Below are 26,079 nucleotides of genomic sequence, written 5' to 3'. Positions count from 1 at the left end.
CTGTTAAAGTTGAGCATTTGAACACTGTGGATCACACTGTCGAGGTGTTCACAGCGTGAAATTATCTTCTAAATGTTAAATGTCAGCGATTTGAACCACATCCTGACACAGACCACTATAAATTGTGAACACACTGTGTTACACTCTGTTCTTTTCAATAGTAGACACACCAGGACCCAGTCTTACAAAGAGTTACGATTGATCCAATCAATCGTAACTCTATGGAAATCCATCAGTGTCATAATTTTTTCTACAGGAATTTTGGCAAAATGTCCTTTGTAAACAAAGGAGAACACACCAAATTGTCAAGAAATCAATGAATTCAATGAATTCAATCGCAACTATTTGTAAGACGGGCCCCTGGGCTCCGTCTTACAAAGAGTTGCGATTGATCCGATCAAGCACCACCATGGACAGCCAGCAACGCCAACATCTAAAATGCAAATTTCAAAATATATTCTAGATATGATGCATATTCATACATTCATCGTTCTCTTGAAGATTCAGTGTAATTATCTTTGTTTGCTAAGTAGATTGGGCAAATTTCTTGTAGAAAAAATATGACATGGATGGATTCCATACAGTTGAGATTGATTGGATCAATCGTAACTCTTTGTAAGACAGGGCCCAGCCATTCCAACTAGCTCAATCATAATTATTAGGCCCATGTGCAGTAATTTAGTCTTTATAAATATGGCAAAACAGAGGGAATTGTTAAGTGATTTTTCTCTTTAAAAATGACTCTGTTTCATCCCTTTTCTAATGAAATGCTAAGAAGTATATAGTTTTGTTTTCTTCCCAAAATTATGTAGTGTTAACGTTGTAAAGAGTAACGGCGAATCATTATAATAGTGGGCATAGAAATCTAAAACTACATAATTAAAAAATAGCACCATGGATAACAAGGAAATGTTGTGCAGTGTAAGACTCAAACTGCCACTGGCTGTTGTGGAATATTGGCATTGAGTTAGTAAGAAGGTTTTAGCCATTTGTATTATTTCCCTGTATTTTATCATACTATTCTGGCTCCATCTTTCTCAGTGATACCAATACCACCTTTGCTAAGTAACCCTTGAATTTTACTTTTCTCCTCTCTCTTTATACGCGCGATATGATATTATAATAATCATCTCTTGGGTAAACTTAGATATCAAAACAAGTACCAAACTGCTAAAAGAAAAGCCGAATTTAAAGTAAATGTCAAAAAGATTAATTATTACCTCATATTAATTCAACGCACAAAAAAAGCTTGTAAAACAAATTGCTTTTAAACTCTGAGATTTTTATTTACCATTTTTAGTGTAACTTTACTACTTTAATATACAGAGATCAACATCATAATTTCAAAATCATGAAGCGAGATAACCAGATAAAACGTATGAACATAATAGAGATGCAAGACGTTTGATAAAGTGTCTGGTTGTCAAAAACATGGATATATATATATATAAGCATCTTGGTTTTCCACGTATTGGCAATAAGAAGACATCAGAAATGCGAAACAAATTATATTCGCGAGTAATGCAAGTTTGCATTACTCGTGAATATCATTTGAGGCAAAGAGGTAAAGAGGTAATGCATTGTTATAGTTCCAACAAAGTTTATTTCCAAGTCCAAATTTTCGACGTAAACCCACGTCTTCTTCAGGGATACAATAAATCTCAATTGTACACCAGCGGAATGTTTTGACAAAAGCAGTTAAAATCTTAAATTTGCTGCACCCAGATAGCTGTATCATTAGTTGTCCAGGCTGGATGTAATGGTGACAGTATGTCGACTGGGGGTCTTCCTTTGAAAGGCAGTTGTTCTTTAAGATTTGGACAGGATATTATTCGAACCAAATTATTCTTTTATTTTTCGGCTAAATACCATCTTGGCCGCCTACATGTATACTCTCTAAATGCAATCACACTCTTCTCAGGGTGTAATGGGGGACCGGTCCTGATGGAATGAGATTTCAATCTTTCAAGAGTGATTTTTTACCTTGTTTGGAGTAAAAGAGTGCACATTTTGTACACTTTTACTCCCAAAAGTAAAAAAAATCACTCTTTAAAGATTGAAATCTCATTCCATCAGGACTGGTCCCTCATATCACTCTGAGAGTAGTGATTATGGACCAGATTAGACCCGCTTGCATTTCCAGAGTACAGACAAGAGATTTGTTTCTGAATAATGTTCTGAATAATGTACAATGGAATAATTTTGGTCTGAATGAATAGCGTACAACACCCCACTCCGAATTTCTCCCAACTAGCATGACCAGCCCAATATTTGATTTTAAAATCATTTATGACTCATTCTAAGTATATTTCATTATCATTATTAATATTAATAACATTTATTCATCTATCTCGGGAGTTTGATCATAATTGCAATAGACTCTGGTTTGATTTGAATACAAGAGTGGTTTTAATCGAGGTAGGCGAGTAGATTAGGAGATCCGTTGGGGTTCGCCACCACGCCAAAGGTTGCAGAACTGGTGACCTTATCGTAAACCTCTTGAGGAGAATAGCCCTGGCCGAACAGCACGGCGGCAATGCCTAATAGTGAGGAATATAAATCAATATTGAAAGTTTATGAAATATATTTTAAATATTTGGCCAAAAATTTCAATACAAGAACGATGTGATTCATAGGCATAATGGAGGTCTTGAAAAGGACCACCCAAACTCGACGTTTCTTAAATATTTGACCTAAAATTTGGCCTAACATTCAAACACAAGAACGCTGTGATTTCACGGTACACCATGTATTCTTTCGTGGGCAATAACATTGATCTTGAATAGGAACACCCAAACTTGACGTTTTGACAAGTGTGTTCTTGTCGTCTTCCATAAAATGTCGATTTCAAGACAAATACCACACAGGGGTCCCTTGCTTTTCTGTTCATGGAACAGGCTACCACCATCAGCAGTGTATAAAAGTACCATCTTTTAATAGTTTTAAATCTCACCATGAAAAGCAGTGACACCACCTTCCTCTTGAATATACGCCTTACCATCTCAAATAGTATCGTGATTGTTGAGAAGGGCTCATAAGGTTTATGCTTCAAGCCTTAACAACCAAGTAAACTAAGCAAGTAGGTAAGTACATACCGTAAGTTATATTGGCCTATGACTAAGGGTAGCCCATTATGTAAAGCGTATATTACCGATAATGCCTATTGTCCTGAGGACCCTTAACATGTAGGCCGATAACATTATGCATAATAACTCCAATCAAGTATGATAATGACATGTCAACAGTATGCAGTGCAAATACAAATTGATTATGATTCTATGGTGACGACAAACGCCGCGCCCCCTCAAAAACGATAATGAATCAAAGAAAATAAAATCTCTTTGTTTCTGAAGCGACCAGTCATGGTCAAGTTAAGCAAAAGGGATATAGGCCTATCCCCTAACATGCCGAAGTTGAAAAAAAAAAATCAAGAATTAGGGGGGGGGGTGTGTTTATAACCTGTGCCCGTTTATATAGGCTTACTGTAACCAAAAACTGTGATATCATTGCCTCGGTACTCAAGAATATCAATTTTGTGAGCAAGAAATAAAGAGGGGGGAAAGCCCTGCTTACCGGCTACGTGTGGGCATGCCATACTAGTTCCACTGTAAGTCGCAACTCCGTCATTAGAGTCGTAGGTGAGACTGGTGATGCTGGAGCCTGGAGCAAACAGATCGACGCATCGCCCGTAATTGGAGTAGCTTGAACGAGCATCGCTGCTTGTGGTTGCACCGACAGTGATCACCTGTAAGGGGAGTGTGTCATGAAGAAGCTCGCCGGTAAATTTCACTGGCAAACGTGCTCTGAGCCAATCAGATGCAATGATTTCAGTAGCTCGTCTAAATACTCAGTGACAATCACCGACTTTTGGTTTCATGGAGGATACTTCCCTACTTAAGTAAATGATTGATCAATACTTGTTTATCAAGAGGCCCAAACCACGCAGCAAAAACTGTAGTGCTAACCGGTGTACATAGAGGACTACACCACTTATTTTACACCGGTAATTAAGAAAGTTTAATGTAAAGCCTCTAAAGGAACGATCTATCCATCCCAAACCACCATATGGGGAGCAGTCACACTACCCCTCACATGAAAAACAAACGAACGAACCATTGTCATATAAAAAAAAACCTATCTGGTTATATATCGTGTACAGGGCTACCCTAATCCGATAAGCAAAATAGTAGGCGTGCTGTTTATAATAAACCCCCATTTCAGAAATGACTTACTGTATAATGGTTTTACTTAGTCATTAACTACCATGCTAAAAGGTCTCAGCAGCCAGTCAACTTCAAAGTTTTCAAATCATCTTGGAAATAGTTCAAATAAAAAGCGGAAATTTGAATTCAAAGCCTTACATCAGGGCTTCCAGCTGGCGATGAAAGGCAAGCATCCATGTTGCTATTACCGGCGGCCGCCACCAAGACAATGCCTGCTTCCTTAGCCCTCTCGGCCGCCTGAAACTCGGTCGGAGAATAGAACCCTCCGTAAGACATCGACGCCACTGTCGGCCTTTCACCATCTGTGACTAACCAGTCCATAGCTTTTGGGGATTTCGCAAGAAAGGAAAAGAAACGTTATCAGAATTAGAAACTTACATCGGGACTCCCGGCGGGAGATTGCAAACACGCATCTGCATTGCTGTTTCCGGCTGACGTCACAAGGACCACGCCCATTTCCTTGGCGCCCTTTGCCGCCCTCATCTCTGTAGGTGAAAAGAACCCTCCGTATGACATGGACGCTACGGTCGGTCTTTTGCCTTCCGATGCCAGCCAGTCCATTGCTGGGTACGAGAGATAATAATGCATACTATTGACCGATACAATGTGTAATAGAACATTCTTCGGACCACCCGTGTTATCTTTTACCGAGGGGAAACAAAGGGAAAAAGACCTATAAGTTCCCCACAGAATGATGTACCTAGCAGATAACATCATACATAATAAGGGCTATTTTGACCGGAAGCGCGAAACGTTAAATGAAAATATGTTAATGAGTGAAATTGATTTTGATTCCATTAGGTGGTCGACAAAATGTTGCACTTCTGAATCACAACCTCTAAGTCAGTTTAGGCAGCTTTCGTTGCATCTACTATGACATGAGCGATTTGATATTTTAGATGGCAGCTAAAGACTGCCGTATATTCGTTAAGTAATCAGGTAAAATAAATAGCTACTCTAAACCATTAACGCTTCTTTTCAATAATTACTCCAGCCCTGTAGGTAGGCCTATTCCTATTTAGGCCTAACGTTAGGCCTACTTATTAAATATCATCATATTTTAAATCTATTATGTGGAAAGCCTGTCATGCAATAATTCGTCATCATCTAGAAGATGTATCTACCATGCTCTAGAGACGTGTATATTTTTATTACAATTATTACATTATCATGATTATGACCAATCGACTTCATCTTTTATATTTTTGCTTATGAAGAGTAAATGCGCACTAACTGGCGTAATTCAACGTAAAGTCCCCGTATTATCATTAGGCAGTTTTCACACTGCGAATCAATCCTTGCACGCAGCTAATGAATTGAAAAATGTCCGTCAATTTACAATGAAAACCTTGGAGGTCTTTGTCGAAAATTGGTGAACCGGAACAGCACTCTCGTCGGACGTTTCGGAGCTGACGTCAAATTTCAAATATGCCGTTTGTACAGAGTCACGGACGAAACTGCCGTTTCATCGATTCACCAACGCCGACATAGGCTTCGATGTCATTGAGGGCATTTAACAGTAAATAGAATGATTCTCTACGTTCCAGAAAATCCTTTTACCTGCTACTGAAGAACTGATGAACCCAGAACCATCGCAATCAAGGATTCTGATACCATAGAGATTGGCCTCGCGAGCAATGCCGTAAGTGTTGCTTCCCACCGTTCCCGCGCAATGGGTCCCGTGTCCGTTACAGTCAATCGCATCCTGTAATAAAATAAAGACATCCCTTTTTATGATACGATCACATGGCAAAACCGATTCAAACCGACCAATGACATTACTTTCTTACCGATGATAATATACATGTAAGTCTTATTTCACCTAGCGATCTAGATGTAACTTAGGAATACACTTTCTTCGGTTTCAATTGTGACTAAAAATGAGCGAAAAACAGTAATATCTCGAGTTTGATTGATTCAATTTGGGGGACCGCAAAGTCGGTTTTTATTATCGAAATATTATTCGGGAAAGCCTGCTTAGCTTCGGGCAACTGTCGGGCCAGGGGAAGATGAAGACAACACGACTGCCATAAGAGAATCTCCAGTGGCATTACAGAACGTCCACTGATCATTAAACTCTTTCTACTCTGGATGATTTATATCCAAATGGTGTCAAATTCACTATGAACATACACGAAAGTTCGCCAACTCACCCCGTTCTCTACATCAACAAAGTCCTTGCTGGGTGTTGCCCGACCTCCAAAGTCCACGTGGTTCGGGTTTATACCAGTATCAATGATGTACACATGGGCTCCACTTCCATGTCCTAATAATCACGAAACAAAAACGGAAAAGTATTACAAGAAATTGGCTTTGCTGTCGCTATTCTAAGAGGTGTTCGGTGAAACGAAATATAGAATAATCGTGGAATAGGCAGATACTGCGGCATCCTGAGTACTCCGTGGCGACGTCCTCATGGTGAGCCTAGAATTTGTAAGAAGCACTTCTACCAAGTCACACCAACGAAATGGACTCCAAACCGATCAAAGCTATTCCGATGGCACACCATCGGTCGGTCGGTCGGAGTCCGTGTGACTGCGACCTAATGCTAACGACATCATAATTTTATAGCGCCCTCCGTCAGAGGATATAGGAGTACGCGTAAACGGAATTGTCCGAGATGCGCCATGCAATTACGGCAATGGCTTCAGCCTCTAAGATGGCGTCGCGATGACGTCATTGCTTTAGGCTAATGTGTTTTCAACTGAACACTTCACACGTACCATTAACATCCATGTTGTTATTTAGCGGTAGGCTCCTTTGATCAATCCTGTCAATCCCCCACGATCCAGCGACCGCATTGGATCGAATAATCTTGTCTTGTTCAATGTAGTCGACACCGGGTAGGGCCATCAACTAAAGAGTCGGGGAAGAACATGAATATATATGTAAATTCAATTCACTTTCATTCCATTTATTTCAGCTATTGTAAAATACAAAATTACATAACAATGCATATTAAATGACAAGTCCAACCCAACAAAACATTGATTTGCATAAAAAGATAAAAAATCAAACATACACAACACTGAAAATGAAATAAAAATTGGATGTAAAATAAGAAAGTTATGACACTTTTAAGTTTCGCTTTATTTCACAAAACAGTTATGCACATCCTGTTCGGTATACAAATGAGGAGAATAATGACGTCATCCACTCACTATTTCTTTTGTATTTTATTATATGAAATATGAAATATTATAATTTTCTCCTCATTGTCAAGTGAAAAAACGATAAATTCCTCCCTTCACATGTGGAATGAGCATTGTTTATGGTTCAGTCAAGTTGGTCCTTATTGTCAAATCTGTAAGAACATCATCGACTGTCTCATTTGCCTGTCACTGAGTTGTGCATATCACTGTTTTGTGAAAAATAAGCGAAATATGTCATAAGTTTCTTATTTTACATCCGATTTTGATGAAATTTTCAGCGTTATGCTAGTTTGATTTCCTTTATTTCAAATCAACAGTTTTCTAGGGTGGACTTGACCTTTAATAACGCACAGCAAAACTTGTGTAGTTAGCCGTGTATACATAGGACCACATCAGTCATTTTACACCGGTGCTAATCTTACATTTAGTTCCATACCTGACCGTGTTATTAAGACAAAGAGTTATGTGGTAAAACTGATTGACAAAGAGGAACGTGCCACTATTTGTATATTAGAGTTTACGTATAAGAGGACAAAGGCCCTATACTAATTTTTTTCAGCTTTCGTAACACATTAAACATTCTGACATACGCATAGTGCATCTCACATTCATATTGAAACCGTACACACACACGTACATGTACATCCCATCCACACAAAATTTTGTAAAGTGTCAATCGGAGACTTATCTTTTACCGCTTATGAGGAACGCGTTTTTGCGATGGTATACGCACGATTAAGAAATAGTAAAAATACACAACTATTCTCATTAACAATGATAAACGCAAAGAGAAAGAGAGAGAGGGGGGGGGGGGGGGGTTGAGAGTTAACATGAAAAAATGTAATAAATTAAATTTTCATCTTACCAGTTGTAATGCACGACTGCCATCTGTAACCTTGGCAACGAAACCAGTCAGAAGATTGTTGTAGCGGAGTCGAATGGATGCCCGGATACCTTCTGATTGACTGTCGGTTAGAAACCGGTTAATAACCGGTTCTAGGTCGATCCCATCCTGGTTAGGTTTTTTTATGAAGAAAATTAAAAGTTACGAATAAAAATGTTTTTTATACTTCCAACATCGTTCAGTTGTTTATGCATAGCTCATCTTTTGATTATGCTTATTTTATTTATATTTGTTTATGCTTAGTTTATGTATACTTAGTTAGTTAGACCACTTGTTTATCAATTATTCTTCTTATGTAACACTATATTGTTGCCAGTGTGAATATAATTTCACAAAGTGGAATCAAACAAACAAACAACTGCATCACAATACAAGTATTTAAGATTCTTCGTTTAATTTTAAAACATAGTATGGCTCATCTCCATCATACTAATTCAACCTTACTGAATGATTATCCGTCCCGTAACCTTCGATTGAGCCAAAAAGCACCTTTTCAAATTCCTAAACCTCGCACATACTCCAATGATGGCAGACCGTTTGGAACAAATTACCTCTAAACATCAGAAAAGTATTTACTTTCAACTTTCAACTTTCTTTACTTGTAATCCATCTCTTTCGTAATTCTTATATAGTTGTAATCTAGTATTCGTAATTATTTCATTGGGAACCAACTCATAAGGTCCTTTGCATAATCAAACAGTACATAGGCTTATTAAAGGCACATTCTTTCTTATAATGTATTTTTCTTATTTGTAGAAAAACGAAGCTATATAAATGATGTATTATTATTTTAATTATTTTTTTTTCAGGGCAAAATATCAATGTTTACTGAGGTTTTGACAATTGTAATACTTTTCTACTTTTTATGATACAATATTCGGCAAATCACAAATGCACTATTAACATTGTGAGTTAATGATTGATGCCAATGTATGTATATCAACGTTGAATTATGTGATAAAATGAGAGACAATTTAAAGTCGTGCGTAGCTTTGCGAACAGTATCGACATGTATATTATTACATTTTTGTGGCATTGGTTTATTTTTACTTTTATAGTGAATGAGTTCACAAATGGCACTTCATAAGTGTATAGGTTAACTAAACCATGGCTAAGAGAACACCACACATGGCGTTCCATTAATTATTAAAAACTACACATCATGAACTTCTGTGTGTTATTTCGTTTAATAGCGATTTTCTATTTTGGTGTATGGGAATTTATGATGCAATTGGCACTCCATAGAAGTGTGATGTAAATCAAAGGTCAAGTCCAACCCAGAAAAATGTTGATTTCAATACATAGAGAAAAATCAAACAAGCATTATGCTGAAAATTTCATCAAAATCAGATGTAAAATAAGAAAGTTATGACATTTTAAAGTTTCGCTTATTTTCCACAAAACAGTGATATGCACAACTCAGTGACCTGCAAATGTCACAGTCGATGATGTCCCCCCTCACTATTTCTATTGTTTTTTTATTGTTTGAATTATACAATCTTTAATTTTTTACAGATTTGACAATAAGGACCAATTTGATTGAACCATATATAGTATTAAACGCTAATTCCACATGTTCAGGGAGGAATTAATCGCCGTTTCACAGGACAACAGGTGGAAAATTGGTATATTTCACATTTCATATAATAAAATACAAAAGAAATAGTGAGTGAGTGGTGTCATCTCTCCTCATTTGCATACAGACAAGGATGTGAATATAACTGTTTTGTGAAATTAAGCGAAACTTTAAAATGTCATAACTTTTTTTTATTTTACATCCCATTTTGATGAAATTATCACTGTTATGCTTGTTGTATTTTTCTCTTTTTATTCGAATCAACTTTTTGTTGGGATGGACTTGTCCTTTAACTGTATGGCTATCATGAGAATACCATCCATGGCGTTCTATAATCATGAACGATTGTAATTATTACTAAATGTGCATCATGAACCCGTGTATGTTATAACATAAGTGATTTTCCATTTGTTGTACGGTAATTTTTTGGGTTCAATGAAAGATTTCATGATTGATAATTATAACAGCGAATTTCGCCCTATATAGGCTTTAGTAGGCCTATTTGTTTAAGTAATGGTTAATGAATGATTACTTTGTTTTTATAACAGCTGTATTTAACTAAGGGTGATAATAAGATAATTGATATAACTGGTATATTAATTATTAAGAGACGAAAACCTATCTAGTACACGTTTCGCATTATTGTAGTCATATGGTGCGCCTTCTTTTCTCCCACTTACGACAAGGGCTAAGGCCCTGGGCCCGTATTCCATAAACGAGATAAGCATGCTTAAGTCAAAAATCTAAGCATTTTGTCTTAGTTTTCTGTCTAAGACAAAATTCCAAGCCAAAACGCGTATTCCATAAAGAATTGGCTAAGAATTTTGTCTAAGAATTTGGCTAAGAATTTTTGGGCGACTAAGACAGATTTAGGATGAATGGCTAAGTAACTTTTCTTAAATATGCAGAGTCTGTATTTCATAAATTCTACATGGCTAAGAATTTTGCCCTAACTTTAAGACAGTTGTGAGTTGTCTTAATTGCTTTAAGACAACGTTTAAATCCAACAAATCATGGCCAATTTTTTTAAAGAATTTATACCTATATTGCATTTCGAGCTACTTCCTCAGTTTTTAACCAATTTTCATGAAATTTGGAACACATATTGGTCTTAAGGTAAGGAGGTGTAAGAATTTTTTTTTTGCTTTTTCAGAAATTGTGTTGCCATGGTAACAGTATATTATGGCCAAAATTTAAAATTTAAATTACTTCATCGGTTTTCTACCAATTCTCATGAAAGTTGGCTCACACATTGGATTTGAGGAAAAGATGTGCAAGACACAATTTTGCATGTGTCGGAAATTGTGTTGCCATGGTAACAGTATATTATGGCAAAAATTATGTATAAATCTTGCTATTCCAACTACTTCCTCAGTTTTTAACCAATTCTCATGAAATGTGGCACAAACATTAGTCTTGATGTGAAGATGTGCAAAACATATTTTATGCCTATATACAAAAATTGCGTTGCCATGGTAACAACATATTAAATAACGAAAATTAGGTGAAAAATTTGTGGTTTTAACAAGTTTACAATATTTCAACCACTTCTCATGATGTTTGCCACAGACATAAGTCTTGAGGTAAAGATGTCTAAGACATATTTTTGCCTGTATCAAAAATCGTGTTGCCATGGTAACAACATATTATTTAACGAAAATAAGGTGAAAATCTTGTAGTTTGAATTCCTTCATCTCTTTTCAACCAATGCTCATGAAATTTGGCACACACATCAGTCTTGAGTTGAAAATGTGCGAGAATGTTTTTGTTTGTATCAGAAATCGTGTTGCCAAGGTAACAACATATCATACGCCAAAATAAGATTAAAACAGTGGTCAATGCTAACTTTTGTTTGGCTACATGTAGCTGTGGGCTTAGTTATCGTTTTTAATTTTAGGGTGGGGGGGGGGGGGGGCCTAGACCTCTAGATCTCAAACTACAGCCCCTAGCTTTAGATGTAAGCCAAAGATCAAGATCCTTCAGTCCTAGAAATAATCAAATGCTAAATTCCCTAGCTTACTTCCTTTTTCAGGCCTAAAGTTAGATGAATAGATCTACACTAGCCTACATTTACTATTTTTTAGAACTAGAATCTATATTTTGATAGAGTCTACAAGTCTCTACTCTAGATCTCGACCTATTACTTAGATTGATATAGTTCTACTTTTAGATCTAGATAGGGTCTAACTTTTAGTCTTAGTCATTTAGTCTAGATCTAGGCCAGAGATTCTAGATCAAACAGTAGACTAGTCTGACTAGATCAGCCAACGTTAGGGCTACCGGCTAGGCTGGAAATAGAATCTGGAATGAATAGAAGAAAGCATAGCCATACTAAAAAAGTTAGGCTAGGCCACCTAGATCTTAACTAAATTTTTATATAAATCTAGGCCCCAGTCTAGACTGAGCTGTTGGTCTAGGTTTTACTTTAGGCCTGTTTTGTAGAAACCTAGATCTAAACAAACTCCCCAAAATGTATAAAATAAAACTCCTCCAAACAAACAGATGGACCTAAAAAAGAAGTAGATCTAACTTAGTTAGATCTAACTTTTTACATAGATGTCTAGGTCAGGGTTAGATCTAAGTTTAGGCGTAGTTGGCAAGCAATGCATAGCGATAGGTCTAGCACTGTAGACAGGAATAACCAACGTTTCTGGAGATTTATTTAAAAGTTTCTGACATTTACTGTCATGTCACATTGGTGAGATTAGGGTCTAGGCCAACGTAATGTTAGACTGTCGAGTGTCTTACTCGTAGTTTAGCAGAAAACTCAAAATACAGTCGGAGACTGAAGCTTTTGGTCTAACTCTAACTAAGTCAGATAGTCCTACATGTAAATCTATCCCTGTCCTAAGTAAGGCTAAGCCAGGCTTAGTCCCGAATGTTGTTCTAGGCCTTGACCAATACTATTTAGGTCTAGGCTAGATATATGTACTATATGTAGCTTCAGTCTCAGTTGCTCCACTATGGCATCCCACTAGACTAACATTGTAACAAAGTTACGTTTTGCAGCCTTCATGAAAGTAAAAAAGTCAAAACAATGTTCAATTCTCCTCAAAACAGACGGATATTTTATAGATCTTGGGCCTAGGCTAGATCTAGGCCTAATGTTAGACCCAAGACTGGTCTCAAAAGTTACAAAAGTTTTCCCTTAGGGGGCCTAGGTCTACTTAAACTGAAGTTAAAGTAAAGATGTCGAGAGGAATATTATATACCGGTAGGATGGGGGGTCGGGTGTCCGGACACTTTATATTTTTGAAGCCTTCTTTTTTGTCGTTGGATTACACTAAAAATATGAATTCAATAGTTGTAATCATCTTCCATTTTGTTCTTTATAATATTTCCTTACATTTTGTACAAAAAATTGATGAAACTTCGCTTGTAAATTTTTCCAAATGACTTTCTAAAATTGATCGTCCGGACACACAACCTGTCCGGACACACAACAACTGGGTACTGTAGTTTATATTTTGACAAACAAATAACAATACATGAAAAGTAATAAATGGGACTGATACACACAAAAACTGTGCAAGTCACTTGGTTTGGGATTGAAATGTTTTGGTAATTAACAAAATATAGATAATTTTAATAAAAATTTCTTACCATATATGGGTGATAAATGCTCTTCTCTTACTACAATAGTTGTAATTAGTTTCAATAAAATCCAAAGTTTTAAGAAAAAACAACTTCAGTGACATTTTTGAAAGTTTGTTGCAGTCACCCCTGCAGCAATTTATTATTGAGAAGGTCGCTGAAGGTCACAGAATTTGAGACTTTGGCTTAGCCATATCGCCTGACTTGAGACAAATGTCTTAAAGTTTATAGAATATTGTTAGGGAAGATTTCTTAGACAAGCAAAATGCTAAGACAAATTGCTAAGACTTAAGCAAAAAGCTTATCTTGTTTATGGAATATGGGCCCTGGGCCCGTATTCCATAAACGAGATAAGCTTTTTGCTTAAGTCTTAGCAATTTGTCTTAGCATTTTGCTTGTCTAAGAAATCTTCCCTAACGATATTCTATAAACTTTAAGACATTTGTCTCAAGTCAGACGATATGGCTAAGCCAAAGTCTCAAAGTCAAATTCTATGACCTTCTAAACTGCTGCAGGGGTGACTGCAACAAAATAGCAAAAATGTCATTGAAGTTGTTTTTTCTTAACAAGTTTGATTTTATTGAAACTAATTACAACTATTGTAGTAAAAGAAGAGCATTCATCACCCATATATGGTAAGAATTCTTTATTCAGATTATTCTATATTTTGTTAATTACCAAAACATTTCAATCCCAAACCGAGTGACTTGCACAGTTTTTATGTATCAGTCCCATTCATTACTTTTCATGTATTGTTTGTCAAAATCTAAATGGAATAGGGTAGATTCCTCTCGACATCTTTATTCTACTTCAGTTGAAGTAGACCTAGGGTCTAAGGGAAAACATTTGTAACTTTTGAGACTAGTCTTGGGTCTAACATTAGGCCTAGATCTAGCCTAGGCCCAAGATCTACAACTAATATCCGTCTGTTTGGAGGAGAATTGAACATTGTTTTTACTTTTTACTTTCCTGAAGGCTGAAGCAAAACGTAACTTTGTTAGTCTAGTGCCGTCGTGGAGCAACTGAGACTGAAGCTACATATAGGCCTAGATCTAACGATAGACCTATATTAGTATTGGTCTAGGCCTAGAACATGCAGGACTTAGCCTGGCTTAGCCTTAAGACAGGGATAGATCTATCTAGATCTACATGTAGGTCTAGAATAGATCTGACTTAGCTAGACCAAAAGCTTCAGTCTCCGACTGTATTTTGGTTGTTCCGCTATTTTAGTATTACGAGTACGACACTAATTTACAGTCTAACGTTACGTTGGCCTAGTCTCACCAATGTGATATGACAGTAAATGTCAGAAACTTTTAAATAAATCCCCAGAAACGACGGTTATTCCTGTCAACAGTGCTAGATATATCGCTATGCATTGCTTGCCAACTATGCCTAAAGTTAGATCTAGTCCTAGTAGTAGTCTAGACATCTATCTAGATCTACTCCTGCTTTAGGTCCATCTGTTTGTTTGGAGTTTTTATTTTATACATTTTGAGGACTTGTTTAGATCTAGGTTTCCAGGACTAGAAAACAGGCCTAAACCTAGACCAACACTGGCAACAGCTCATCTAGACTAGGGCCTAGATTTATATAAGAATTTAGATCTAGGGCCTAGGCGGCCTAGCCTGTGCTTTCTTCTATTCATTCTAGATTTTATTTCTAGCCTATCCGGTAGCCCTAACGTTAGGACTTGCTGATCTAGTCTACTGTTTGATCTAGAAATCTCTAACCTAGGCCTAGATCTAGACTAAATGACTTACTCACTTAGACTAAAAGTTAGACCCTATCTAGATCTAGAACTATACCAATCTAGGTGTACATAGGGTCATAGTAATAGGTCTAGATCTAGAGACTTGTAGACTCTATCTCAATGTAGATTCTAGATCTAAAAATAGTAAATGTAGGCTAGATCTAGTCTACTGTCTAGTTCTACTCATCTAACGTTAGGCCTGAGAAAGGAAGTAGGCTAGGGATCTAGCATTGGATTATTTCTAGGACTAAAGAATCTTGATCTAGGCTTAGATCTAAACTAGGGGCTGTAGTTCGAAATCTTGAGGTCTAGCCCCCCCCCCCAAAAAAAAAAAAAAAAAAAAAACTAGAACTAAGCCTTCAGCTACATGTAGTTCTCTATGTAGCCAAACAAAAGTTAGCATTGACCATTGTCTTAATCTTTTTTGGCGTATACATGTAGTTATCATACAAACACATATTTTGATGAATGAGAAAATGTGTCTTGCAGATTACTAGTATTTTAGCTCAAAACCTGCATTTCATGGACATATAGGCCAATGTCATAAAATGAAGAAGTAGTTCAATACACATCATGCTGTTTACACATTTATTGATCTGATATGCTGTTACCATGGCAACAAATTTTCAAATATATGTCTTGCAGATCTACACCTCAAAATCAATGTGTGAGCCAACTTTTATAAGAATTGGTAAAACTAATAAAGGGATTCAAACCACAAGATTTTCACCTAATTTCTTTATAAATATAATATGTTGTTACCATAGCAACACAAATTCTGATACAGGCAAAAGTATATCTTAGACATCTTCAACTCAAGACTATTGTGTGCGCCAACATTTTAGGAGAATTGACCAGTTGAAAACTGATAAAGTAATTCAAATTACAAGATTTTCATCTAGTTTTTGTTATTTTATTTGTTGCCATGGCAACGCAATTTTTTATAAAGGCATAAAATATACTTTGCACATCTTCACATCAAGACTAACGTTTGTGCCACATTTCATGAGAATTGATTAAAAACGGAAGAAGTCGTTGGAACTGCAAGATTTTTACATAATTTTTGCCCTAATATACCGTTACCATGGCAACACAATTTCCGACACATGCGAAAATGTGTCTTGCACATCTTTACCTCAAGACTTATGTCTGTGGCAAACATCATGAGAAGTGGTTGAAATATTGTAAACTTGTTAAAACCACAAATTTTTCACCTAATTTTCGTTATTTAATAAGTTGTTACCATGGCAACGTAATTTTTGTATATAGGCATAAAATATGTTTTGCACATCTTCACATCAAGACTAATGTTTGTGCCACATTTCATGAGAATTGGTTAAAAACTGAGGAAGTAGTTGGAATAGCAAGATTTATACATAATTTTTGCCATAATATACTGTTACCATGGCAACACAATTTCCGACACATGCAAAATTGTGTCTTGCACATCTTTTCCTCAAATCCAATGTGTGAGCCAACTTTCATGAGAATTGGTAGAAAACCGATGAAGTAATTTAAATTTTAAATTTTGGCCATAATATACTGTTACCATGGCAACACAATTTCTGAAAAAGCAAAAAAAAAATCTTACACCTCCTTACCTTAAGACCAATGTGTGTTCCAAATTTCATGAAAATCGGTTAAAAACTGAGGAAGTAGCTCGAAATGCAATATAGGTATAAATTCTAAAAAAAAATTGGCCATGATTTGTTGGATTTAAACGTTGTCTTAAAGCAATTAAGACAACTCACAACTGTCTTAAAGTTAGGGCAAAATTCTTAGCCATGTAGAATTTATGAAATACAGACTCTGCATATTTAAGAAAAGTTACTTAGCCATTCATCCTAAATCTGTCTTAGTCGCGCAAAAATTCTTAGCCAAATTCTTAGACAAAATTCTTAGCCAATTCTTTATGGAATACGCGTTTTGGCTAAGAATTTTGTCTTAGACAGAAAACTAAGACAAAATGCTTATATTTTTTACTTAAGCATGCTTATCTCGTTTATGGAATACGGGCCCAGGACACCTTTTTTCTTTTTTTTTATATGGTGGATGCTGGTTTAAAAGAAAAAAAAAAAGGTTTTGAAATTGAATAAAGCAGATTTTTGTTAGAATTTCCACTTTTTAGCATACCTACCCGATTTCCACGGGGTGCAGCTGCCTAAGGTGAATTACACACGCAGCACTCCCCTGTAAAGGGGGGGGGGGGGGCGTGCTTCAGCGGTTACATGACAATTGCTCCGCCGACGATTGCTACGCAAAATGCGACATCTGCTCCGCCGATAATTGCTCCGGACAATTGCTCCGCCGATATTTCCTCCGCCGACAATTGCTCCGACGACAACTGCTTCGATTGTACGACAATTGCTCTGTGTCAATTTCGCCGCCGATATTTGTTCCACTGACAATTGCTCCACTGACATTTACTTCGCGGACATTTGCTCCTTAAAATGCGACTATTGCTCGTTGACATTTACTCCGCAAAATGTGACACATTTGCTCCGCCGACTTTTGCTCCGCGGACATTTGGTCCGAGGATATTTGCTCCGTAAAATACGACAAATGCTCTACAGATGAAATTTGGATGTGGAACCTTTTTTTTCATTCTAATTTATTTATTTGTAGTTTTATGCAAACTGACAATGGGTATAGCATTATTATTACAATACAGTAAACAATACACAGAAAAGACGAAGGGCTAGAAAAAAATATTGCCAGTAACATAATATAACTGCTCAGTAGATTGACACAACACTAGACGAATTTGAATGATTTTTTTTTCTAACCCAACTTAACAAACGAAATTCATTTTTTCCAATCTAAACAATGAAAAGTTAGAATTTGGTTTGGATTCAATGTAATTTTAAAGACAAACACAGAAAATTAATATGTTGTTTAACAATTTATACACCCCCGTTTATATGTATTTTACATGTTGAACAACCATGCTTGATTTATTGATTTATTAATTTATCACATAAATCCTCCTTTATCTCTGAATATGCTTGCTCATCTTTGTCTAATTTAAACATTATTCTATATAAACGTTTCGAAACATTGTGATACTGTTACCAATCCATCGATTTTCAAGGAAACAGCACATTGAAAATGTCCGCTCTATTAAAGGCACTCACAATTTATGTTTAAGACCCTATTAAAAAAAAAGAAAGAATAATAAGACTGCTATAAAAAATAATTATTTGTCCTCATCTCGATTATTGCACCATCAATCGGATGAAACAATTGCCCAAATAACACAATATCCGATACATCCTCGAAAAAGCTTCAAATAACTCAAAGCAGAGTATTAATAACTATTCACTGTTTCGATCGATTTTCCCCCGATTTTTAAAGACGTAAAGATGAATGAAAACCGCTTTATTAAGATATTTAGATCAATAAAATGACTTCATATCCCCCTAACGTTTTAATCAAAAAGAAAAGAACGAAAAAATTCTGTAACAAATCATCCCTTCATCGGGGGAGGGGGTGATCCTGGGGGCAGGGGATCAACGCCCCCACTTTTTGAAGCATTAAAATGTATCCCTAATTTCTACCCAAGAAAAATACCCTCCTATACAAACATGTTCAGTGCCCCTTTCCATCTTAGAAGGATCCGTTTTATGAGTTAACAAGTGCCCCTTTCGTTTAATAAGTGCCTATTCTCGTATGAGATAAGCTGCCCTTCTTATTTCGCCCTTTTCATGTCCGATCTGCACCCTTTTTCCTTTGTAGAGTTCTGTTCTTTTCTGATAGTGCATCTATCAGTTGGAGCACTTGTCGCATTTTGCAGAGCAAAAGTCCGCGGAGCAAAATTCGGTGGAGTGAATGTCGGCGGAGCAATTATCGGAGGAGCAATTGTCGGCGGAGCAAATTTCGGCGGAGCAATTATCCGCGGAGCAGTTTTCGCATTTAGCGTAATAATTGTCGGCGGAGCAATTGTCGGGTCACCGTTTCAACGCCCCCCTCTGCAACCCCGCTTCCCAGGGCCATGCATAAATGGTATCCAATTTGGTTTATTTGGTCAGAGAACCTAGATGTAATATTATTACGCAAAGATTTGTTGATTTTCATTGAAATGAAAAATTTGGCAAAAGTGAACATTACATTTATCTTAAATGCCAATTTAAAGTTTATTAGCAAAGTGCTTAATTGTTAAGCGCGACTATATTTACAGATTGTAATTGCTTTCAAAGTTTTCTATTATTCCGTTCCCTAAATCGGTTGTTAGTACTACTAAGTGATAAGAACACAAAATATTAATGAGTGACTACTATATAAACAGCTATTTCTAAAGTGGGTAAAAGCATTACTATCTTCGTTCATGTAACATTTAAAAAGACATTATTTAATGGTGCTCGTAAATATATTCATCACAATTTAGTGTATGCATAATAATTCCATCAAGGAAATTCCGGACAATTGTTTGTGCAAAATTTGCATTTATGTTTGCCGGACAATGATCTTTACGACCATTCATCTATATATTTTTTTAATTTCAACGTCCTTCATTCTTACACTTTTCTACAAGTTTTACCTTCATTATTGTATTTTTTTGTATGTTTACGCTATGTTAGTGTGATCGTTAACTGCATTAAAGGTTCAATTACTTACAAGCTTTTCGTATTTTTTTTTCTGTTTCCATATCATTCGTTCAGTTAAGTCTTCTATTTTTGATTTAATAGTTTAAACGTTCATTCCAGTTGTTATGTTTTGGGTGATATTTGCTTCTTCCTATGAATCTTTTGTTTACTTCTTGATCATCGATTTAATAAAAATAATAATGGTGCCTACTTATATATCGTACAGGTCAACCGTTCAGTGCTCATGGCGCTTCAGGAATAAATAGATATACACCAAAGCAATAATTGAAATGAAAGAGATAAAGAAAAACAAATTAGAAATTTGATTTCTCCTGAATGAAACACACTGAATTTGAATATTGAAAAATTAAAGAAAAAAAAAGGAATTGAATACATGAATTCGATTGTTTCAATTCTGACGTACGATCTTTCAATTCTGACGTACGATTAATCATGCCCTTATGGATACCCTGTCATACCAACGAAAACGATCCCTAACCGATTAACACCATTACATTGTTTCGAATGACATATCACCGGCCGGTTAGGCATCGGTTAGCGGGTTTGACCGTAACAGGCGAATATAAATCTACCTTTAAGACGACGATGAATTGGCCATCAACTCCGTCCTTTTCAGCGTTGTAATACTGCGTTGCCATGGTAACACCAATGGTCACAACGAAGAATAACAACGTGATGGTCTTCATGACGACAGAACGCAGCAGCACTCTTAAGATATGATAATTTCTGTCAGGAAAAAGAGAAATGGTTTGAAATAATAACTGAGAAATTCGATTGACATGATTTACAAGTTTAGTGATGAAAAGATGAATAAAATGACAATTTTTTCGCAGTCGTCTAAATCTATTATTTCCCGTAGTAAATTTTTACACGATTTTTCATTGCGATGTAAAAAAAAAAAAGATTGATATGATGAATATAAAAATATTAGTGATAGAATGACGGATAAATGAAGGAATACACCATTACTTTTAACAGTTAGTGAACCCAAAAGAAAGATATATAGAAATTCACACATGTATATAAAAATTCTCAGATATATAGTTTTTTCTAGAATTTGAAAATTATGAAACCATTTAATTAATCAAGCGTACTAATGTGGACAGTGTTTACTGTCAGTACATGCGGAGGTCACTATAACCCACTCATAAGCATTTTCTTTTTCAAATGTAGTTCTAACAGACTTACAACGTAATCTAACGACGCGGTTGTAGTTTTCTTACCTCCTTCTATACAACTGTACACGGGAATACGTCCAGATTGCCAAAGACAAAATATCTACGCATGTATGAACACAAGAAGTGCTTGTCACGATTTTGCCCCGTAAATTGTGAAACAGGTGCAACTAGTTCACACCGAAACGATTACTAAGTTTACAATCTAAAGGTCAATTGCTGACAAAGAGAAATAATAGTTTATCTAAAGATTACATCTGATTACGATTGTTTGGGTGTTTTTTTTTTTGCAATGTATCTGGTACGAAGGGTCAGTCAGCGATGGCAGTGAACAACATTTTTTTTTAATTATTCACCATCGCCCAGAGTCCCCTTGAAGGCTCTTACTGGGGAAATGCCATGGCAGGGGCGGGGTCGTATATTTCAAGCTTCGAAAAATGTTGTCCCCGAGTGTTCTCCCTGCCATTATGCTATGAAAATGACCATAGGCCTATTCACTTCTGGTATTGAATGCCCTTTCCTATTTCATGTTCAGCCACGGGCTTAAGGATGTAGCCTTATGGCGAGTGCGTTTGAATTTCATATTTTTAAATCTGAATAAAACAAATAATGCACATATTTAAATTCGTGATGCTAGGGGTGATACAGTCATCTCCGGTATTTGCAATACCATGTAAAGGCACTAGGCAAAAGCGCCCCGTTCTCGGTGCAACGTTGCGAATGAGATCGAGCACGATGTATCACCATTAACGCACTTATTTTGTATAATGGTACCCGTAGGTAGCTAATTAATTCATTAATCAGTTATGTTTCGATGTAAACTTTTTTTCAACATTGCACTTTAGTCTTTGACATGAATATTAAACATAGCTTAATCCATTTTCTTCAATCCTTATTCTTTCAAACGATTCTCTTTCTGTACAAACTATAATTATGACCCTGTTCTAACTTGGTATCTAAAGCAGCCAAACATCTGACCACTTTATTAGCAAAGTGTATTTGGCTTTTCTACTTCTTTTAATCTATAAAGTTGATCAGATAACCAGTCTTGATGCCGGAATCAGAAAAGCAGCCGACAGCGCCCTCTCCCCAAGTAGCCTTCAAACCCATCCGCAAGACGAAAAGCAATTGCAAACAGGAAGTATCGTTCCCGACGGTGGTCCACCGACATCAAAACCAGGTGAAAAGACGACGAATGAAGACAGTACTACCTCACGACATCTTGATCAGGGATGGGCATGGGTTGTCATGGCGGCGGCCATGATGACTCATATCTTGACCTTCGGTTTGACCTACGCCATGGTCGGGATATTTCATGTTGAATTGCTCGAGGAGTTCGAGAGAGGTGACTCCGATACAGCATGGACAGGAAGCATCCTTCTAGGAACAATGTTGTGCTCAGGTAATGCAGTAGATATCGTCTAACTTGTCGTTGACATGAGAGAGGGAGAGAGAGAGAAGGGTTCAATGACATTTGCCCTGGTAACAATTGCTCCGCTGCAAATTCCACACATTAATGGAATGACCAACTTAAACCCTGGATTTAACACGATACCCTATCATAAACCTAACCCTAAAAATAAAATAAAATCCCATTGCAACTCCAATCTTAGACGAAATAAAGCCCGGAGCAATTGTCGCCAGAGCAAACGTCATGTAACAGAAAACAGACGTTGTACGAGAAATAAGCAAAGAAATGACATTAAATGATCCACATTTCCTTGAGGAATAGGAAACGTTGGCTATTCTATCTGCATGTTTAGATTTATCTGTTTGCCAAATAACAGCCACACCAATCAAATTATAACCAGATCGATCAAATCTATTAATTTATTTCGAATGGCATATCATCGATCGGTTAGGATTTATGTTGATTGATGTTACTGTGGTATAATATACCTTACTTGGCAGGTCCCATCACCAGTGTCTTGGTTGGTCGGTTCGGTGCCCAGGTTATTGCAATCATCGGCGGTTTGCTGTCATCAGCTGGACTCTGCCTTAGTGCCGCAGCGTCCTCTCTCGACTCTCTGTTCTTTACATATGGTGCCCTGACAGGTTCGTTATGCCATGATATTACTTTAGGATTCAGAGGATGAATGGGAATAACTGAGAAATAAAGAAAGGAGAAACTAAATAATAACATATCCGAGAAATAAAGGAAAATAGAAGAGATGGTCTGTTTTGATAGTAATGTTCTTGATTTTTTTTACTTGGGTAAATCTCTCCGCATTTTCACGCGAGTGAATCCTTTGTTATTGATGTATAGAAGTCTATATTACGTCAAGTATGTTTCTCATAATTTTTTAAAATTCTTCTTAGGTTTTGGATTCGGTCTCTGTTACCTACCCTGTATCGTCATGGTAGGTCGATTCTTCGAGAAGCGTCGATCTATCGCTACAGGGTTCGTGGTCGCTGGTTCAGGTATGGGCACCTTCATGTTCGCTCCAATCGTCCAGATCATTGTCGAAGAGGTTGGCTGGAGACACGCCTTTCTCATCCTGGGTGCCCTGGAACTTATTCTATGTCTTTGTGGTGCTACGTACATCCCCAAGCTTATCCCAGAACGTCCATCCCCTGAAGATTACCAGAAGCATCTCAGAGACCTTGAGAGGCAGGAACTCGAGATGAGTTTGATGGAAGGGGACCACACTGAGCTGGACTCTATTTTCTCGTTGAGCAGCTACCTTCCGGTTGGGAGCGTGAGTCAAGGTGTGAGTCGAAATGTCAGCAAAAACGTATCTGTGACGTCACTGTCGGGTCCATCGAAACCATCAGCCGGTTCCTCAGGAGAAAACAAAGAAGCGGATACACTGAATATTCTAAGAGCGGGAACGGTCACCCCGTTGGGTATCGCGGAGGATGCACGCACTTTGTCAAGCATCATACCTTACACTGCAGCAATGGATATCTACTCCAATAGAATACCGTCAGCCTCTACCATTGTAGTGCCAGAGTCCATTCACTCAGACAGCCGTTGCGGGCGCTGTTTATCACCATTTTACAAAGTATTGAGGCTACTCGATAACCGATTCCTTGTGGTGTTCGCCATCTCAAACTTCATCCTCTGTATAGGTTACCAGTTACCATACGTCTACTTTAAAGCGTACGCAATCCGGATTGGTGTCGGCGAGGACGAGTGGTCTTTTATCCTGTCCGTCATGGGCATCATGGATACTCTCGGAAGGATCCTCGTTGGCTTCGTGTTTGATCGCATCATCGGAAAACATCGGAGGATGCTCGGTTACGTATCGAGCTGTACACTAGCAGGTACCCTCCTGCTCTTGGTGCCATTGGCTTCAGGTTACCTGAGCCTCGCTGTTCTTGCTTCTCTATTTGCACTGATTGCCGGTTCCACTGATTCACTGACTCCTGCCCTGCTTGTAGCCTTTGTAGGTTTGGACACTCTCGGATACTCCTTTGGGTTCGTCATCGAGATGCAGGGGCTGGGATTCCTTGTAGGACCACCGACTGCAGGTAATGATAAATGAAAAAAAAAAATAAAAATCTAAAATTGAAATTCATATCGCTCTTTTGACACGTCAAGTAGAAAATCTTGGTGATGCTAAGCCAAATTATGTTTATCTGTCATATTACGTAATCGTTTACATGGTTTACGCGAACATCCGTCAATACACTGAATAGCACGCATTCAAGGCTAACTTTTGCACTTCTGTGTTACAAGGAGAGTTACCATTGGAGAATATTTTTTTTATCCAAGAATATTTCAAACATTCCAAACTTCCTTTTCATCTTTTGCCCTTGTGTCTATAAGACGTGGCGTTTTTGTGACGTTTGTAAATGAGTGATTGGGGGGGGGGGGGGTTATAAAATCTATTACAAACCATTGCCCCTGGGGCCCGTTGCAGAAAGAGTTGCAATCAATAGCAACTCTAAAAATCAATCGCAACTTGATTTTCAACCAATCAACAGTGCGCATTTGGGAGTTGCGATTGATTTTTTGACTTGCGTTTAAACGCAACTCTTTCTGCAACGGGCCCCAGTTTGTACAATTCAAACCACTTCTTATTCAACACATCACTGCTACCCATCGATACCAAAAAAAAAAAAATGGACGTAGCACGTGCTCGTTTGAGTCCACCAGAATAACTTAAAAGTACTTCAAAAGGTCAAGTGGCGCACGTAATGGTATGATCTCATACACTTTTAATTTTGTGACGGAGTACGGTTCCTGTACCATCAAGGTCTTTAGCTCTATATTTTTTTTAATTATTATTATTATCATTTTTATAAAATATCGATGCTGTTACCACTTATTTGTAATGTTTTAAAATTATTGTGGAAATATATGATTTGATTATACCTTGATTATACTTATGCCTAAACTTTAAAATCCCAACAGGCGCCCTCTACGGCTTGTTCATGGACTATGCTGTCGTCTTCTATGCTGGGGGATCTGCTTTTGTACTTGCTGGAATCATCATGGTGCTCGAACCGGTGCTTGGTGGACAATTCCGATGCCGATCAGGAACTTAATTTACTTTAATTTAAGTATTGCCAATCTTGATTTAAAGTTGATTAAGCTGGAAAATCAGCTGAATTTGTGGATCACCACTATTTTCTAATGCAGTATTAGATAATAAAATTACTGTATGATAAAATGATATGGTTCGTAAAATATTAACCACTTATTTGGAACTAAAGAAGGAAAGTGAAGTAAAAATTACAGGCTCATATGCCTCTGAGACAATTATTCTTTTCTAAATGTGCTGGATAAAAATAAAGAATGATACGGTGCTTAAATTTTGGGAGGAAACTTTGCCCCCCCGAAAAAAAAAGATGAAATAAAAGATGACACGGAATAAAAGTTGAATAGCTCTAAATTGAAATTGAATGTTGAGGTGTTAGATATTGATCTATATACTTGTAGTCCCGTAGTTTGATCTGGGGTGTAATCTAAACTTTGTCTCAAGTTTATGTGATTTTCCAATGGATAGCCAATGGCCATAGCCGCGTCGTTCCATTTGTCAAGTCTCGCTGAACGTTTGAGACCAAATTTCCGACCCTAGGGTACGGGATTCCGAAGTTACGCAACTTTTTGTAAGTGCATGTCAGGCCTCAAAAACGTGAATTCGTTGAT

General features: G+C 37.1%; 2 protein-coding genes across 2 annotated transcripts; one reads left to right on the top strand and one right to left on the bottom strand.

Annotated features, from left to right (window-relative positions):
* Positions 1-1,261: 1,261 nt before the first annotated feature.
* Positions 1,262-21,132, bottom strand: LOC129268773 (alkaline serine exoprotease A-like). Its single transcript, XM_054906272.2, has 9 exons — positions 21,030-21,132; positions 20,379-20,532; positions 8,241-8,387; positions 6,947-7,079; positions 6,377-6,489; positions 5,784-5,928; positions 4,602-4,786; positions 3,574-3,745; positions 1,262-2,540 (listed from the first exon to the last, which is right to left on the bottom strand). Exons 2-9 carry the CDS (start codon positions 20,490-20,492, stop codon positions 2,410-2,412), a joined length of 1,140 nt encoding a protein of 379 aa, XP_054762247.2. The 5' UTR covers positions 20,493-20,532; positions 21,030-21,132; the 3' UTR covers positions 1,262-2,409.
* A 408-nt stretch (positions 21,133-21,540) lies between these two features.
* On the top strand, positions 21,541-25,840 carry LOC129267712 (monocarboxylate transporter 12-like). The gene is made up of 5 exons (XM_054905344.2): positions 21,541-21,547; positions 22,012-22,383; positions 22,893-23,036; positions 23,301-24,455; positions 25,342-25,840. The coding sequence occupies exons 1-5, from the start codon at positions 21,541-21,543 to the stop codon at positions 25,473-25,475; spliced, it is 1,812 nt and encodes a 603-aa protein (XP_054761319.2). The 3' UTR covers positions 25,476-25,840.
* Positions 25,841-26,079: the final 239 nt, after the last annotated feature.

The sequence above is a fragment of the Lytechinus pictus genome, chromosome 9 (genome assembly GCF_037042905.1).
Source record: "Lytechinus pictus isolate F3 Inbred chromosome 9, Lp3.0, whole genome shotgun sequence".
In the NCBI taxonomy this organism is placed as follows: Eukaryota; Metazoa; Echinodermata; class Echinoidea; order Temnopleuroida; family Toxopneustidae; genus Lytechinus; species Lytechinus pictus.
This window is presented reverse-complemented; position numbering and strand designations above follow the sequence as displayed.

Bases quoted from the DNA above. Each gene is read 5' to 3' on its own strand.
- LOC129268773 (XM_054906272.2), bottom strand. From the start codon at position 20,492: ATGAAGACCATCACGTTGTTATTCTTCGTTGTGACCATTGGTGTTACC. The intron at 8,388-20,378 runs GTAGATTTATAT...AAACCTAACCAG, and splicing joins AATTCATCGTCGTCTTAAAG to GATGGGATCGACCTAGAACC. The intron at 4,787-5,783 runs GTAAAAGGATTT...TCTCGTACCCAG, and splicing joins CATCAGTTCTTCAGTAGCAG to CAATGGACTGGCTGGCATCG.
- LOC129267712 (XM_054905344.2), top strand. The intron at 23,037-23,300 runs GTTCGTTATGCC...AATTCTTCTTAG, and splicing joins TACATATGGTGCCCTGACAG to GTTTTGGATTCGGTCTCTGT. The intron at 24,456-25,341 runs GTAATGATAAAT...AAATCCCAACAG, and splicing joins TGTAGGACCACCGACTGCAG to GCGCCCTCTACGGCTTGTTC.